This window comes from Suricata suricatta, chromosome 6 (genome assembly GCF_006229205.1).
Source record: "Suricata suricatta isolate VVHF042 chromosome 6, meerkat_22Aug2017_6uvM2_HiC, whole genome shotgun sequence".
In the NCBI taxonomy this organism is placed as follows: domain Eukaryota; kingdom Metazoa; phylum Chordata; class Mammalia; order Carnivora; family Herpestidae; genus Suricata; species Suricata suricatta.
This window is the reverse complement of record NC_043705.1, coordinates 21039583-21056247: the sequence shown is the minus strand read 5'-3', so window position 1 is coordinate 21056247 and position 16665 is coordinate 21039583. Positions and strand designations below refer to the sequence as shown.

General features: G+C 42.2%; 1 protein-coding gene across 1 annotated transcript; it reads right to left on the bottom strand.

Moving 5' to 3' along the window:
- Positions 1–6: 6 nt before the first annotated feature.
- ISOC1 (isochorismatase domain containing 1) lies at positions 7–9254 on the bottom strand. Its single transcript, XM_029941161.1, has 5 exons — positions 9171–9254; positions 7027–7146; positions 6722–6925; positions 4987–5103; positions 7–201 (listed from the first exon to the last, which is right to left on the bottom strand). The coding sequence occupies exons 1-5, from the start codon at positions 9252–9254 to the stop codon at positions 55–57; spliced, it is 672 nt and encodes a 223-aa protein (XP_029797021.1). The 3' UTR covers positions 7–54.
- Positions 9255–16665: the final 7411 nt, after the last annotated feature.

Here is a 16665-nt window from a genome sequence, read left to right as displayed (position 1 = left end):
CTGGGCTTACAGTCCTGTCACTTGATGCGGAGGAGACCAGTCCTTCAAACGTCCTTAGACCTTGGAAAGCAGGCCTGACTCCGGGGCGCTCGCCTTAATTAAATTCTGAATTTCCTTGAATTTTGGATGGTCTTTATCTGCCACCAGCTGTAGCAGAACAGCCTCACTCGTCGTCACTATGATCCCAGTTCGCGCAAGACGCTTTAAGAAAGAAAAAAAAAGACAAGGACAAATCAAGAATTGTATTGACCATGAACACTGTATCACAGAAGCAAAGGCAATGGGAGGACACAATAATTAGTGTCCTCTAGTGAAACCATGGTCCTCAGCCAGACCACCAAAGTCAGTGATGGAAACACACCACAAACCTATTAGGATTATTCACTCTATTAGTAATACGGACGAGAAACAAGCAGAAGAAAATACACTGCTAACATTATGATTTATATGTGCCAGGGAAAGGAAATAAAGACTATGAATGTACAACAATGATTTTTATTTTCTTTTCTCTGCCTCCAAACATCTGTGTGTCCTTCCTGTACGTAAGAAATAACTGATGGGAGAAGACCTTCAACCAAGGCACCTGGGTGGTTCAGTCGGTTAGAGGTCCAACTTCGGCTCAGGTCATGATCTCACGGTTCGCAGGTTCGAGCCCCGCGTCGGGCTCTGTGCTGACAGCTTGGAGCCTGGAGCCTGCTTCGGATTCTGTGTCTCCCTCTCTCTCTCTGCCCCTCTCCCACTTACATTCTGTCTCTCTCACTCTCTCAAAACTACATAAACATTAGAAAGAAAAGTTAGGGAAAAAAAACCGAGAAGACGATCTCCAAGTGAGGTGTAAGAATGTGCCCCCGAGATGAAGATAACAGAACCACCACTACAACCATCATAAACTTCAGAATTACTAAACAAGAGTATAAAATTTAAGGCTGTCTGATGTTTCGCTGACAGGTTAACAAATGTCAAACCAAGGACAGAAATCTCAAGGAGGGAAGGAAGGAAAGAGGAGGGCAAAGAAGAAAAAGTCGAGAATAAGAGAGAGGGGTGGAGAAGGAAACGAGAATTCTAGAGATGTATTCTCTACATGTCTTTTATCAGAAATCATAGGGGAAAAAACTGGACAACTGCTATCCCAAAAAACATCCACTAAAAGAACCATGGAAGACAGTTGGTTAGGAATAATTGTTAGCAGCTCAAAAGAAAAGACCCAGATCAGTCACCTCCTCATAAAGAAGGAATCCCATGAATAGCCAGGATACCCTTGCAGAGTGAAAGTTAATGCTTCAGATGACTAGAGATGCACCTGCCCGATTTTCCCACGGGCAGAGCAAATCCTTCCTCTTTACGGGCAGAGCAAATCCTTCCTCTTTACGCCCAAGGATGCAGCAGAGAGTAGAAGCCACAGTCTACTCCCCAGAAAGCAAGCTTGGACCCCACAGCCAGTGCTCAAGGGCACGCAGAGTGGCTGACCAGAACGCTAAAGAGAGGAACAAACAGCTGTTGCACAGGAAAGAGGGAGGAAAGAGAGCAAGCTCATTACGCTAGTACTCTTTATGTTGGGACAAGTAATCCAGGTAAGTTATCTCTAAATTTCTTAAAGGCTTCTGGAAACTACCTTCCTCCTCCTTGCCTTTTAGTCAACTTCTGACTACCCTACCAAAACCCTAAGAATCCCCAGGATGGCATGGTTGCTTCCGAGAGAAGCGCAGGGGACAAATAGGAGACTGGACACAGCGCAGCTCCCTCCCTCAGCAGCCGGCAGCCCTGCCCAGCCTTCCTCACTTCCCAAGGCTGAATCGGTGGACTTTCAGCGATTTGCTCTGAATCCCAATTACACACTTTCAGTGTCCGTCAAAGTGCTTTACACTCAAAGGTGCCGACAGAGGTCAGTCCTTGCTTATCTTTCTAGTTCCTAAGTGAGGCAGGAAGGACAGAGAACTGTTTGTTCCCAGATGGAAGGAAGAAATCAGATGACTCCTGACGAAAACAGCCTTCCCCAGTGCTCTGCTGACCATGATCTGGCTGACTGCAGGCCAACGATCCTCAGCGATGCTGAGTTGGGTCACCGAGGCAAGAGCAGGCTGGAATGCTTGAATGCTTGAGGCACAGAAACATGTATTAGTCAGCTGAAACCTACACGGTATTACTTAGCTCCAAGATGGAGATATGGACAGTAGTGACTGGATTCAAAAATAATGAAGCCAAGAACGTGTGTGAGTGGAGGCGTGGCTAGGGAATGTGCAAAGCTGCTAGAACTGAGTCCGAGACCTTCCCAGCTGCCAGCCAGCCCCAGCTGAAAGGTGCCTGAGCAGAGAGAGAAGCAGCAGCTGGTGCAGACACAGGCAGGGTCCTGCAATCGGCGTGAGCTGGGAGGACACTACAGGGCCCGTCCCAGACTCTTCTTTCCTGCCTGGGTTAAAAAGGGGCAATTAACACTGCACATCATTAATGCACGCAGATATACGGCTTAATACGCATCTGAAGTTCATCCCCTACACTTTGCAAAACCAGTCCAAAGAGACCTCAGGAAAAGAAAATTACTCTGATCCACACACCTCAACATGCAATGGCACAAGGTCACGACAGCTTCAGAGAGGGCGAAGGGGAAAACAAAGACCAAACCCAGTACGTCTCCAACCAGTGCCAACAACCCTCCATGAGTACAAAGTATCCAGTTCCAGAGAGGATTTTCTTCTATTTCATTGTGCATTTACTCTACAATTATTAGTTGAAAGAAACAACGCCTGACAGAAGGCCAGTGCTCAAAATATTTTGTTGAGAAACCCACACACCACAAACCCTGGCACACAAGTTTCGATAACGGTAACTATAAATCGTCTTAATATAATAATCTCAACGGGCAATATGGGGGAATTCCTTAAGTAGTTGTATTCTAAAGGCAGAGAGAGGGGCGCCTGGGGGGCTCAGTCGGTTAAGCATCCGACTTTGGCTCAGGTCATGATCTCACGGTTTGTGACTTCAAACCCTACACCAGGTTCTGTGCTGACAGCTCAGATCCTGGAGCCTGCTTCAGAGTCTGTCTCCCTCTCTCTCTTCCTCTCCCCCACTTGTGCTCTGTCTCTCTCTCTCAACAACAAATTAACATTTTTAAAAAATTAGAGGAACAGAGAAGGGGCACTGGCCCAATTGCTGTTTAGCTTTCAAAGTCACAAGTTAAAAGAAAGATACTTAACATTTCTCCCAATAAATTAGGTATGAACTACAACACCTCTCAGATAAAATTAAGACTAAGAGACAAGTCTGAAATGTGGCATGCCTCCTCCATCAACACCTGACCTGATTCTCGTTTAACTTTTCAACCACTCCACGGGACCCACGGCAGTGCTCTGCCTCTTCCAAAGCCACTGAGACTAGTTTCTTTCCTTCCCTCCTGAGAACCTGAGAACTTCTCAGGATGGTCCCTTCTGGCTCTTACAAACTAGTCTAATGCTTCTATGTTTCAGAGAAGACTACCTTCATGGAGACAACAATAAATAATAACAATAAAAATAAACGCAGCAGCTAACCGGTGTTTACTGTTCTGACACCACACTAAATACCAACAATACATTATCTCATTTAATCCTCACCAAATCCTGCCATGTGGTGGCTATTATTATTTCCACTTCACCAGTACGAAATCTGAGGCATATGTACGAGCTAAATTGTCGTTGGACACAGATTTACAAAATGCCAGACCTGCATTCAAACCAGGATTATCCCTCCAGTGTTTGGACTCCTTATCACTGAGATGAGACTACTTCTGAAAGAATGAGTAAACATGTTGACAATGTTTTTATTCTCAGTCCTGTGAGAAGACAAAACTGCCAACAGTCTTAATTCTCTGTAATAAATGCCATGATAAAGACATATCTCAAAAACTTACTTGAATGTAATGGCATAAGTCCTTGCAATTTATTTATTAGGAAATAAGATTATTTTTGGGGGGGGGGATGTTTTTAGTATTCCAAGTTCTGGGCCTCAGCCTTCCTAGAGAAGGGAGGGCCAAGGGCCTTAAAACAACTACTGTTGCTAATTCCCCAGATGCCTCTGCGTCAGCCCTCTGCACTGACTCTTCTCCTTTCTTCCATCTGACTCTCATTTGCCCTACCTCACCGCCCTCAGGACATACTTGGAGCTAAAGAAATGATTTAGCAATCCAACAGAGAAGGTGGCTCAAAGGCCACTTGTGCCCGAACACTGGAAGATCTCAAAAAAAAAAAAAAAAAAAAGAATCTGTATTTCCTGTTCTCAACAGAAATAATCAGTTAAAGACCTTGCCAACTCTATCCACATGGATGTTACTCTAAAATTATGGCAGAATTAGAATTAAACATGAGAGAGAAAGAAAACAATCCACTATGTAGACTGAATGTTTCAGAGGATTCTGTGGTAGCTTGCTTCTTGACAGTCTTGGAAAAGAAAATGCTTACGCAAGAGTACTGTTAAGCAACAGTGAAAAGTATCACTGATTCCCTGACAATGGCCCGTCCTGACACTCTGGTGCAGACAGCCAATGAGGAATGTGTGTGAGTGGCGTCCACCCGCAGTGCCAGACCTCCCCGTCCCAGACATTCACAGGTGAGGATGCTTAATGTAAGTTGAATCAGGCTTCAGCCCACCATGCCCTAGGTTCGGGCTACAACTCGAGTGAGTTAAACCAAGGTGGGCTGTTTTCGAATTGCAAATCTCTAAATGGTTCAGACTAAGCTTACTGGAATATCTCTTAGAATCAAACGTCAAACTATTAACAAAGTTAAGATGAAAAATTGTGCAAGAGCTTTCGGTATCACTAGATCTCAGAAGATCTAAAATAGAATATGGTGGCAACACCTCACACAGTCAAGACTCTGGAAGTCCATGAGTCTGATATGGTCAGATTAAACTCAAATTGAAGAGGTAAATCTCTCATTGCTGGGAACTATTCATTACTCTTCGAATTAATCTGGAAAATTTAACCAATTGTTTATTTTAAAGCAGGACAATTACCTCAAGAGCAAACATCCGGTCCATCATGCTTCTCGAAGAGGTGGCATCCGCAACAATATGAACCTCAATACCTCGGCCAACTAGTTCCAGAGCTGTTTGCTGGATGCACACGTGAGTCTAGGAGGAAAGTAAAAAATCATACGTAAAAATACAGTAAAGCATCTTACAAATGTGCGACACCAAGATAAAGCAGGGAGAGCACGGCAGCTCTCGTGACCCTATCCTACATCTAGATCGGCCTCTAACTTGCGAGGTGCTCTTGAGAATAAACAGCATCTCGGGCTTTGGTTTCCACATTGTAAAGTCAGGAGTTGGATTACATCAGGTTTCTTCATACTAGGAACTTGAACATATTCACAGAGCTCTGTGAGAATTTGTTAAAAAAGATTCTCTTCTGTCATCTGGATGACCTTCATACGACTGACTACTACCATTCCATTTTGATGCCACTCGCACTCGGGTTTATTTCTGAACTCACATGGAGTGCCTAACACAAAGAATGAGTCAGCAGTCCTGCACACTGAGAAACAAGTAGAAAAACTAAGTTGTTACTGGGTACCCAGTAGTAAAGGTAGGCCAAGTTAAAAATAACAAGTGACAGAGGCAAAAAATATCCAGTAGACAGCATAAGCAGATGTATTATATAGAGTCCATTTTTGTAAGTACTAACATGTAACAATTAATTAGCAGAGAATATAGAGTGAAAACATGTCCCAACAATACCTGCGTTATGTAAGCAGTGAGAGCACATGTCAGTAATACCAGGTGCCAACCTTGTGTGCACGTGACAAGTGAGCTTTGGAAAATAATCGACTGACATTTCATTAACATTAGCACTGGAGGACTGTTCAGAGATTATTTTGATTAGGCATGAGGTAGAACTATGATGAATGAGCAAAAAAAGTGCAAAAGTCAGCAACAGTATTTGGCATGACATTAATACAAACAAGCTTCCTCTGTACTGTCATTATTAAAGTCAAAATACAAAAATATTTAATGCATATCTAAACCCTAGGCTACATCTTGAAGCCTACTGTATAAACCCCACCATCAACACGTCATAGGTGTATTAAAGTAAGACTATTTGGACTACACTGTTCTTCATAGTTTTCATAATTTTTAAATTTAATTCAATAGTTGTTTAAATACTATAAATAAATACATGTATTCTGTTTATACATATCCAAAATAAGATGAAAAAGTAATTTTAATCAGTATTAGGAATCTATGGGTACTCTGTTCCTCTAAAGAGGTACATAAGTGATCAAGCATGAAGGACAATGGAATACGTGACTTCTAAGGCTTTTCTACGGCAAAAACATGATCAAGGTGAAATCCTACAACACACAAATAAAAATAATGCCTTTAATAAAATGTGCTCCAAAAGTACTTAAAAGTAAAGGCACAAGAATCAATCAACCCACATTCAAATTCAACTCCACCCCATAGCTGGCCGGATGACCCTGGGCGAGTGGTACAACATCTCTATTTTAGACTCCTCATCTATAGTAGGGGGAGACTAAAAGTGCTTAATTGGCTCAGAAAGTCACTGGGGAGAGTTTAATCAACAAACAGATGCAGATCACTGTCATGCACACAGCCCACACTTCATAAACGATGGCTACCTCTCATCATTATACCACCTACCACCGAGTCTCTATACAAAACTGCACTGCGGACATAGTAGGGGTTTCACAAATGACACTGTACCCAACACATAACAACAGGTACTTACTTCTACTCCAAATAAAACAACACTCCTGACTCCAGGAATTTCGGCTAATGCTGCTTCTACTTCTGGTAATACCATTGAAAACTTGGTCTTGGGAAGGACCAATTTTACACCGGTTAAATCAATTTCTTGAACGGTGCTTCCAAGACCCTTCGGGTACTGTTCTGTTACAATAACTGGAATTCCTAACATCCGGGCCCCTTGTAACTGGAAAAAACAAACAAAGATAATTAGCAATATACTATTTGTACATATATAAATATGTATCATGCTTCTGCAAACTAGAAAAAATAAACAAGCAAACATACCAATCTTTGTCCCACACTAATAATGTCCCCAAAATATTTGATGGCTGGTCTGAATCGTTCCTGCATATCACAGCAGAAAAACACAGTGCTTGAAGGTGTAAGATTTCCCAGGGTGGTGAGCTGAGGGAAAAAAAGAAAAAAGAATGATTTAGCACTCGTTATACAACGACATTTATTTTCAGTGGAGGTCAATAAAGGAGAAAAGTGTTCCTACTGTTTGACCCAGTAAGTCAATTTCTACAACTATTATCTAAAAGAAATCATTTGAATTACAAAAAAAATTATCCATGAAGATGTTCACTGAATTGCTTTCAATAGTGAAAATTAGAAATAAACCAAGGACTAACAATGCAGAAATGACTACACAAATTTTAACACATTCACATGATAAAACATTTTTAGGCAACCAAAATACCATATGCAAATAATTTTCAAAAAATTTGAGCCATCTGCAAAGAAATGCTCATAATCTGTGTTAATTTTAAAGAGAGAGCACGTTCCAATAATGTAAAACTACAAGTAGAAGGCAGAAGGAAATACGTGAAAGTATTAACACAGAAGGCAAATAGATGAGTATTAACAAGTAAATACCACTTTTATCCTTAGTGGTATGACTGTTCTAGTGACTTCCTACTTTATTACCTATGTGCTGGTCTAAGGAACTCTGGCATCAACCTTCCTTTGGTGTGAACTCTACAGACACGCAGCACCAAGGTCATGGCAGAATGGGTGTGCCCTCTGCAGCTCTAACCTTATGTACAGGGTTTTCATACTTTCCCAATAAAGTCTGATTAAAACGAATATTCAAGAATCTTATATGTTCTATCATTATTTAATGGATGTTCGCAGTATTTTTTCTTATGTTCTCCAAATGTTATTGAAAACTCCTTCCCAATGACATTTTAAAATATGCACTAGGGCACCTGAGCAGCTCAAGCATCAGATTCTTGATTTCAGCTCAGGCCATGATCTTACAGTTGTGAGATGGCACCCTACAGTGGGCTCAGCACTGGGCATGGAGCCTGCCTAAGATTCTCTCTTTCAACCCTCTCCCTCTACCCCTCCTCGACTCTCTCTCACACACACGAAATAAGTAAAATAAATAATAAATAATACAAATACATACTGCTTTTATTAATTGGAAAAAGGTTATGATAGTAAACAACTTAAATTTGATGCTGGCAATGCTTACAAGTATGAAAAGTTAACACTGAAAATAATCTGTAGCAGATACTATGGAACAAAAAATTTAAAAAAACAAATCCATGCGGCTCCTGGGTGGCTCAGTCTGTTAAGTGCTAAACTCACAATCTCTTTTTTTCGGTTCATGGGCTTGAGCCCCATGTTGGGCTCAGCGATTAGAGGGAGGAGCCTGCTTGGGTTTCTCTGCCTTCCCCCTCTCTCTGCCCCTCCCCCCAAAATAATAAATAAACGTAAGAAAAAAACCCCAAAAAGCTCCAGACTTGCTGCTGTCATAAACAAAGAAATATTAAGATGCTGTTCTCAGGAATAACTTCTTAGAGTTCAAAACAGAAATGCAATAAAATGATACCAAACACATAACCACCATTAAATAGATTAAGACATAAAGGTGACATCTGCATTCTTAAAAATATTCATCACAATCAGGAAATTAATGAATTAAAGTCAAAAGCATCTATTTTATATTACCAAGCTTTACATTAATTACTGTAAAGGGCTTGGGCTACAACTTGGGCCCAATATGGATTTATCAAGAAGTAAAAACCACTGTTGAATATAAGAATTTAATGTCACTCGTGGATTCTTCAAGGCCCATGCTTCTTTCTTCCCTACCTTCTCTAATTTCAGAGAGCATATGTACAGAGGAAGCAGCCTGGTCTTTAACAAACCCATACCCCTCCTTGAGCTAGCCACTGCTTCAGTCTCCCCTCTAGTTACCCTGTTTTGCCACAAACCCACCCATGGGTAATAGTTGTTAATAATTTCTTAGAGAAACCTGGGTCCCAATCACACGGTGTGGCTTCCCCACCAGCCTGGCCCTAGACTCTGCCTTTGTGCCAGTGCACAGGGCACACTCTCAGGAAACAACTGCTATAGGAATTAAGTGAATTGTTAAAAGGAATCTTTTATCCTTAGTGGCATGACTGTTCTAGTGACTGTACCTTACTATCTAGGCGCTGGTCTGAGGAACCTGGCATCAACCTTCCTTTGGTGCGAACTCTACAACCGTGCAGCACCAAGGGCATGTGCCCTCTGCACAGGCTTTTCCTACTTTGCCAATAAAGTCTGATTAAAACAAGTAGTCTAGCATCTTAAATTATATAGTCTAGCTTTAACTGTTCACTTACTTCAATTTTTAATGCAGGTGTCATGCCTCCATTTTGGTCCTTTTCCAAAGCAGTATCATGTAGATAGAAGTACTCAGGACACAATTTTAAAAACCAATCACTATATATGAATATGTAGTTGAAATTCTCAAAAATTAAATTTTGGCGTAAAGGGTTCAAAATCCAAGTGGGTTTCCCTATTCGTCCACAATGTATTTAGGACGTGGAGCTGACCCACGATTGGTCTGTTTCAAATTACAGCAATGCAAATCAGCCATTCTCACCATTCCACGGCAGTGAAGGCAGTAAGCAGGCAAAGTAGACAGGGAGAAGCAGAAGTGTGCTGGGTGGCCACGCACCACCATCCTCAGAGCTCATACCTGCTCAGTCTCCAGCACACAGATCTCATCTCAGATAACGGATGCACTCTGTATACAGTCCTAACACGGTGAGTTGTGCAGACTCTAAATTCACCAAAGCAAATCAGAAAGGAAAGAGCTGGAGACCGGCAAACTGGTATCAGCAAGAAATGATACATGACAAAGAAAAGATTCAAAATATAATAAGAGCAGATCAAAACTCAACTAATTCCACACTCTAGACTTCTAGTGGAGGCGTAACAGTATGTATATAATTTATAAACTGGGACAAGATCATTTTATAGCAGGCTCACTCAGAAAATGTGAAATTACATAATACCTCAGGACCACAATATTAAAATGGTCAAAATACTCAATATTGAGATATTTAAAGGAATAAAACCTTACCTACCCAGAAATCAGAAATCCTAAATACTGAGAGCTGTGGTCTCCTGGGGTTTCTGCTACCTGGAGCTTCCCTATACCTCCTTTCAGACTGCAAGGTATCCTGTTCCATGTAAGGAACCACAACAGATATATGTCATAGTAGTCACCAACTGGGGACCTTAGAAAATGCAGCCATAAAATCCTCACCACCTTGCAAAATCCTTCTAATATAGGAACTTATCTATAGGCCTTCAGCAACAGAGAGAAACCATAGAGATAATCAGCCAGGCACATTATTATGCAATGATGACTGATTTTAATTTAATCAAAAATGCCCAGATAGCTTCCTCTCAATAAGCCAGATGTTAACTCCTGACACCTGTTAGCACAAGGCCTACACTAAGTAATTTGCTTTCTCAAAGTAGAATATAGAGGGAGCACGGTGACTTTACAGTTGAAAAGACATCTGTGATGTCATATTGATAGTATATATGAGAACAACCTTCATGATCTGGCACTCAAAATCCTCAAACTCCATTTTAAGCATTAGAAAAGCAGCAGATAAACAAAAACTGAAGTACAATTTACCAAAATATCTGACCAGTATGCCTCAAAATTGTCAATGACATCAAAAACAGTACAAGTCTGAGAAACTTTCCTGGGGACCTAAGAAGACATGACAACTAAATAATTAGAATCCAGGAATGGATGGTGGAAGACAATTTGCAGAATAGCAAATTAAAAGTGGATTTGACCAAATGCCATCACAAGCAAAATACAGTTATAAATCAATGCATATTCAAGAAGCATGTAAAACTCACATACAAAAAATGTGTGCATACATACACACCTTCATATATATACATATATATGACTTATATATACATATATATGACATATATCTACAAACATCCCTACATATACACAGGCAGATAATACATATTTCAATAAACATTTAAATACAAAAAAACTGATTGGAGCCAGTAACTTCCTCAAAAAAGTGTTCCAATATAAATTGTCCACTTTCTTTATTTTGGGGGGGGTCCACTTTGTTAAGAACGGTCATAGCTGATATTTGACCTTAGCTCTAATAGTCAAAAAACTTTTCATCCCCAACTACATTATTACCATTATTATGACAGTATTTCCCCTCCTCACTACTCCACGTGTTCTGACCACTTGCTCACAATGGCTGCACATCTACAGGGAACCTGTACGTCCCGTGCTAAGGGCCCCAGGTCACTCAGGACAGGCACAGACAGGGGGACTGGCCTTCCTTAGGGATGCCCTGTGCCCCAGTTCTGTTCTTCCATAAAAGTAATACAGGGGGTTTTATGCTGAATTGTGTCCCCCAAAATGCGTATGTTGAATTCCTAACCTCCAGTACCTCAAAAAGTGTCCTTATTTGGACAGAGAACCAGTGAAAATCTAACTAGTCAAGATGAGGTCATACCAGAGAAGGGTGAGTGCCTAATCCAACATGACTAGCAGCCTTATAAAAAGGGGAAATTTGATGGGACGCATGGATGGCTCACTTGTTAAGTGTCTGACTTCATTCAGCTCAGGTCATGATCTCACTATCCATGAGTTTGAGCTCCATATGGGCTCTTGCTTTCAGTTGAGAGCCTGGAACCTGCTTCAAATGCTGTCTCCCTCTCTCTGTGTCCTTCCTCCACTTGTATTGTCTGTCTGTCTGTCTCTCTCTCTCAAAAATAAATACTAAAGAAAAAAATATCTTAAAGGTTGGGGGGCGCCTGAGTGGCTCAGTCGGTTAAGCATCCTACTTTAGCTCAGGTCATGATCTCAGTTTTTGGTTTTGAGTCCTGCGCTGGGCTCTGGACTGACAGCTGCCTGGGGCCTGCTTCGGATTCCGCGTCTCCCTCTCTCTCTGTTCCTCCCCCACTCATGCTCTGTCTCTCTCAAAAATACATAAAACATTAAAAAAAAAAGAGGGGGGAGACTTGGACAAAGAAGGCCTGTACAATTGAAGGCAGAGATTAAAGTAATAGGTCTATAAGCCAAGCAATGCCAAAGATTGCCAGCAAACCACCCAGAGCCAGGAAAGAAGAGTGGCACAGATTCTCCCTCACAGCCCTCAGGAGTCAGCCTGATCGCTAGCCTCCAGGACTGTGCGGAAACAGATTTCTGTTGTGTAAGCCCCTCAGCTCCCAGCACTCTGTTACAGCACCCTTCCAGGGCCAACTACTACAGCGTGTAAACTGTATCCTTAGGAATGACTGAAGTTTGGAATTGTAGGGGCCCTTTGGTGGCTCAGTCAGTTGAGCATCTGACTCTTGCTTCCAGCTCAGGTCAAGATCCCAGAGTCGTGGGATTGAGCTCCACATCAGGTTCTTTGCTAAGGAAGGAACCTGCATCAGAGTCCCTCTCTTTCTCTCTCAAAAAAAAAAAAAAAAAAGAAGAAGAAGTTTGGAATCGTAAATGTGATGTGTTCAAAATTGTGGTAGTCTATTATAGTCACAAGACAGGCTTGGGAGAAAGACAGGGTATCGTCATTTCACTGAGAAGTGTTTCTAAGCAAATGTGACTACCACAGTAACAATAAGGCTGTACTTGAGCACTGACTCCCGAAACAGATTTTGATGATGTGATTCCCCTGGGGTTCCAGGCTCCTTACACCACAAAGCTGTGGGCTTTGGAATCTGAGACGAAACCTCAATTTCACTAAATCCAATCACATGAAATGAGACAAATCATCAACGTTTTCAAACGGGAGTTTCTTAACAAAGCAACCAAAGGGCATTTCCGTCAGAGAGCTATGTCAAGGATTCAATGAGCTGCATGTAATCATCAGAAATTCACAGTTCCCACTCTGAAACACAACGTATTTACAGGCAGCCTCCGCAAGGGGCAAAAAGCATACAGTGCTTCAGGTGGCAATCCGAAGTGTGAAATGTTAAATTTTTTGAAAGTGACACACAGACAACCCCATGGAAAAGATGGGGCGGAGGCAAACCACACCCTCAAGATTCTAGCTGTTTCCTCTCGGTGCCCTGACACTGCTCACCTCACAGAGATCTGTCAGGCCTGCTCCTCTACTCTGTTTCTCAGCATTATTATCTCAGCACTATTATCTGCTCCTCCTACATGCTCCCACAATAAGGTTTTGTAATCAAGAATCACCACCTTCAAACCAGCAAGCCCAAGGGGGTACAGATTCGGTTCCCTCTTCTTTCTAAATCCTGCCTTCTCTCCCTTCCCACCAAGAACCCTGGGGTCTCTTCTAGCTAGAAAATGCCCATGCCCCCTGTTAAAAATAGTAATAGGAGTAATAAACCTCCAAGAAAGTGAAAGCTGGAGCCAAACCTCCTACCAATTAACCATCTCAGGAAGAGTCTAGGTAACCTTCCCAGGGAAGCCCTTATCTTCTGCCCACACAAAGTTGCCAAGGCCTCCCTCCTAGGTACAGAGGCAAAATGGTCTCACTGGCATCCTCCTTAAAATGTCCATTTCTTCCTCTCTTCCTTTGGGCTCTGCCTTCCCTGGTGACAGGCTGTAAAATAAAGTGCTGGTGGTATGATACCAAATTTAAAGGCGTTTTCAGGGTTGAACGTTTCCGTTAGTTAGAACTTGGGAAACACCTTTCGAAAAAATTAAAACCTGTAAGTTAGAAAAATGACCTAAATTCCCACCGAACAATCCTCTCATTTATATTTCTTCCTCTGTGTCTCAAAATCCCCCAGACTTCAAGCATTCTGACAAAGCAGAAGACACATAACCCACGCCTGAAACACGAGCTGTCTTCAGCTACCTGAGCTGTCAGTGGACACTCAGTCACTCTGACAGGACATTTCAGAGACGAAGATGCTCCAAAGTCCAACACTGGCAACGAGAGTCTCAAAGATCAGTCCCCGCAGACCGCGTAACCAACCAGGGTGCAGACAGCATGGCACAAGCGACCAGGGAGTTTTACAAGGTCAACAGCAGTAGCAGTCTCCTGAGCATGAAAGCAAAGCCACACCCCTATGTAAATTGAGAACATTTTCTAGAATATACAATACGGGAGCCAGGGCTCCGGAGGGTCTAAGGTCTATGTTCAGGAAAATAACAAGTTCCATTATTTAAGCACTGGACCACACTCCATGTGGCCACACTTATGCTCTCTGTCCCTTGCCTCTGGGAGAAGGGGCCTGCCATGCCCAGTAGCAAGGCTCCGATGATGGGCCATCTTGAGTCTTCCCAAGTGACAGGCATCAGTAGAGAAGAACAGTGGACACCGGGAAAACAAATGATATTACAAGCTCAGGTTTGTGGCCTGGTTTCCTATGCTGCTTTATGTCATTAGGCACAAAAGGAAAAGATGAATGCTATAGTCAGCTTTAAGGAAGGCTCTTCCCAGCTCGGCCAGCTCCACCATTACCTTGGAGTCTGGGGGAATTTCCCATCTGTCCTGCTCTTTTGCAAAGTGAGAGTTCCGGTGTCAGGTAAGAAACAGGAACTGGGTCTTATCCATGTTTGTTTTCATCGTGCCTGGCGTTTAACGCTGCCACTCAAATGTTTGTGCCATGAACTCGATGGTCTCATCTAGCTACAAAATGTCCATGTCTATAGAATTATACAGCTAGGTTCCAAAAACATAGAATTAAACATTCATGAGAAGAAATATCTTCCCCTTCGTATCTGAGTATACACAGACATAAAAACACGTGTGTGTGTGTGTGTGTGTGTGTGTGTGTGTGTGTGTATACCTTCTCATATACATAAAAACAGGCCTTGGAATAGGTTTATGGATATACATAAGGTGTGTGTCCTTCCCCATTATTTTTAGGCTAGGGGACGGACCCAGCAGACCAAGTCAAAGTAGTATGATTGCTAAAATGAGTTAATATAAAAGAAAAATATTTTTTTTACAACTTTGAAATATATAAAGTATTATATAACAGAGGCTTAGGAATTCTTGGACTATTTAGTGAGGTATAAATAACATTTTTAAAAAGATGGAACAGAGGATTGCTATTATTAAAATTTTTATTTTAAACATCATCACCAAAAAAAAATTATGTTCTCTCCTGTACCACGCAAAATATTTCAAAAGCCACAAGTGACCTGAATTACATAATGCCTTTTGAGAATGTACAGGATGTTTCAGGTACACGCATGTTTAATTAGAGTTGGCAGACCTGAGCCTTGAATTTTTCAAAATAATAAAATAAGACTTAAAGATGTGGGGCGGGGAGTCCCTGATTTGGCATGACTTCTTACCAGGGAACAGCCCACCCTCCCTGCCAACCACTACAGGAAATGCATCACAAAGAAGTCTGCATCCTCAGGATAGCTCCAGATCTCCTCAATTAGTATTTGGATTCTGGTCTTTATTAATGGATTTGTCAGAGGCGCATCCAGCTTCTTGGGCATTTTGGCAGCAATTATCTAAATACACTGACAAGGCTGCAAAGAGGCGTCAGCCACAAAAACTCTTGAAGATATAAAAACGGGGGAGGGGTATAAACACCTACAAACCACAATTTCCCCGTATGGATAGCAGGGCAGATTCTGGGGGATCAGAGACCTCCCTGTTGGATCTCCAGGAATCCACAGTAGAATCCCATTGCCTTTGTCCTCTGAACCTAAGGAATTTATCCAGGTAAAAAGTACCTGCTTTGGAAGCTTGTGGCATGGGTGCTGGTGTGATAGGAAACAAGATCAACTCTGCAGCCAATACAGCTGGAAAAAAAATCTAAAGAGTCATCTTAAGAATATGACATTTTAATATTAAAACGCCTTGTAAGCCTCAATCCCACATTTCAGTTTGGTCTTTGGAAGAAATGGCTTATCAGTTTCGCAACTAAAGAAAAAAATGTGGATCGTGTATCTAAAATATACCTTACGTTCTTTCTTTTCAAAAATAAAAATCCTCCAGTGAATCCTCTGAGCCTACAAAGGACAGGAAACAGATCCGCATATATTAGGACACCGTTTAAAAATAAATAAATAAATAAATAAATAAATAAATAAATAAATAAATAAAAGCTATAAAATAATCCTCAGGCGCAACAACTTTCTCAGCCAGAAAACCGTGGTCTAAGCAAAAGTTGGGTAATTAACAAGGTGTTACAGTCCTAGAGTCAAATGAATTTTTCAACGTAGGCGACGCATACATAATCAACAGTTTCAGTAGCCAGTTACCAAGAGGCTACGCAAATGATTATTTCACTTAAGGTGAGGGGAGCTTAAGCTCAAGAAACTGAAAGCTGGGGAGGTGGGGGTGAGGGGTTCTGACTCCTGAAGTTTGTGTTGCCGCAAGTGGTAAACACAACTCCGGGAAACAAACCCTAAGGCCAATACTCCGCATCAACTCTTCACCCCATTCGGCATCACCCCAAAATTAAATCACAGCTCGTACCGCGCAGCCCTTCGGTTACGCAGGCGGCTGGACTTGCTCCAGGCACACAAAGCGGATGCGGGCGATCGAGGACCACACACGTGGGGGCGTTCGCGCCCGGCGACCCGCCGGGAAGCCCCCGCCCCCGCCTCGGGGCCCGACAGCGGCTGACCGTCACTTTCCGACCGGCCCAGTCTCTGGGCCGTCCCCGAGGACTGCGAACGCCGCACGGCCCTTCCAGGCC

What these genes read in the sequence shown, in the direction of transcription:
- ISOC1 (XM_029941161.1), bottom strand. Translation starts at nt 9,254, where the DNA reads ATGCCCTTGGTGCTGCACGGTTGTAGAGTTCGCACCAAAGGAAGGTTG. An exon ending in TTGTTTTATTTGGAGTAGAA is followed by an intron (nt 5,104 to 6,721) that starts GTAAGTACCTGT and finishes CTTTCCTCCTAG; the next exon opens with ACTCACGTGTGCATCCAGCA. An exon ending in ACCGGATGTTTGCTCTTGAG is followed by an intron (nt 202 to 4,986) that starts GTAATTGTCCTG and finishes TCTTTCTTAAAG; the next exon opens with CGTCTTGCGCGAACTGGGAT.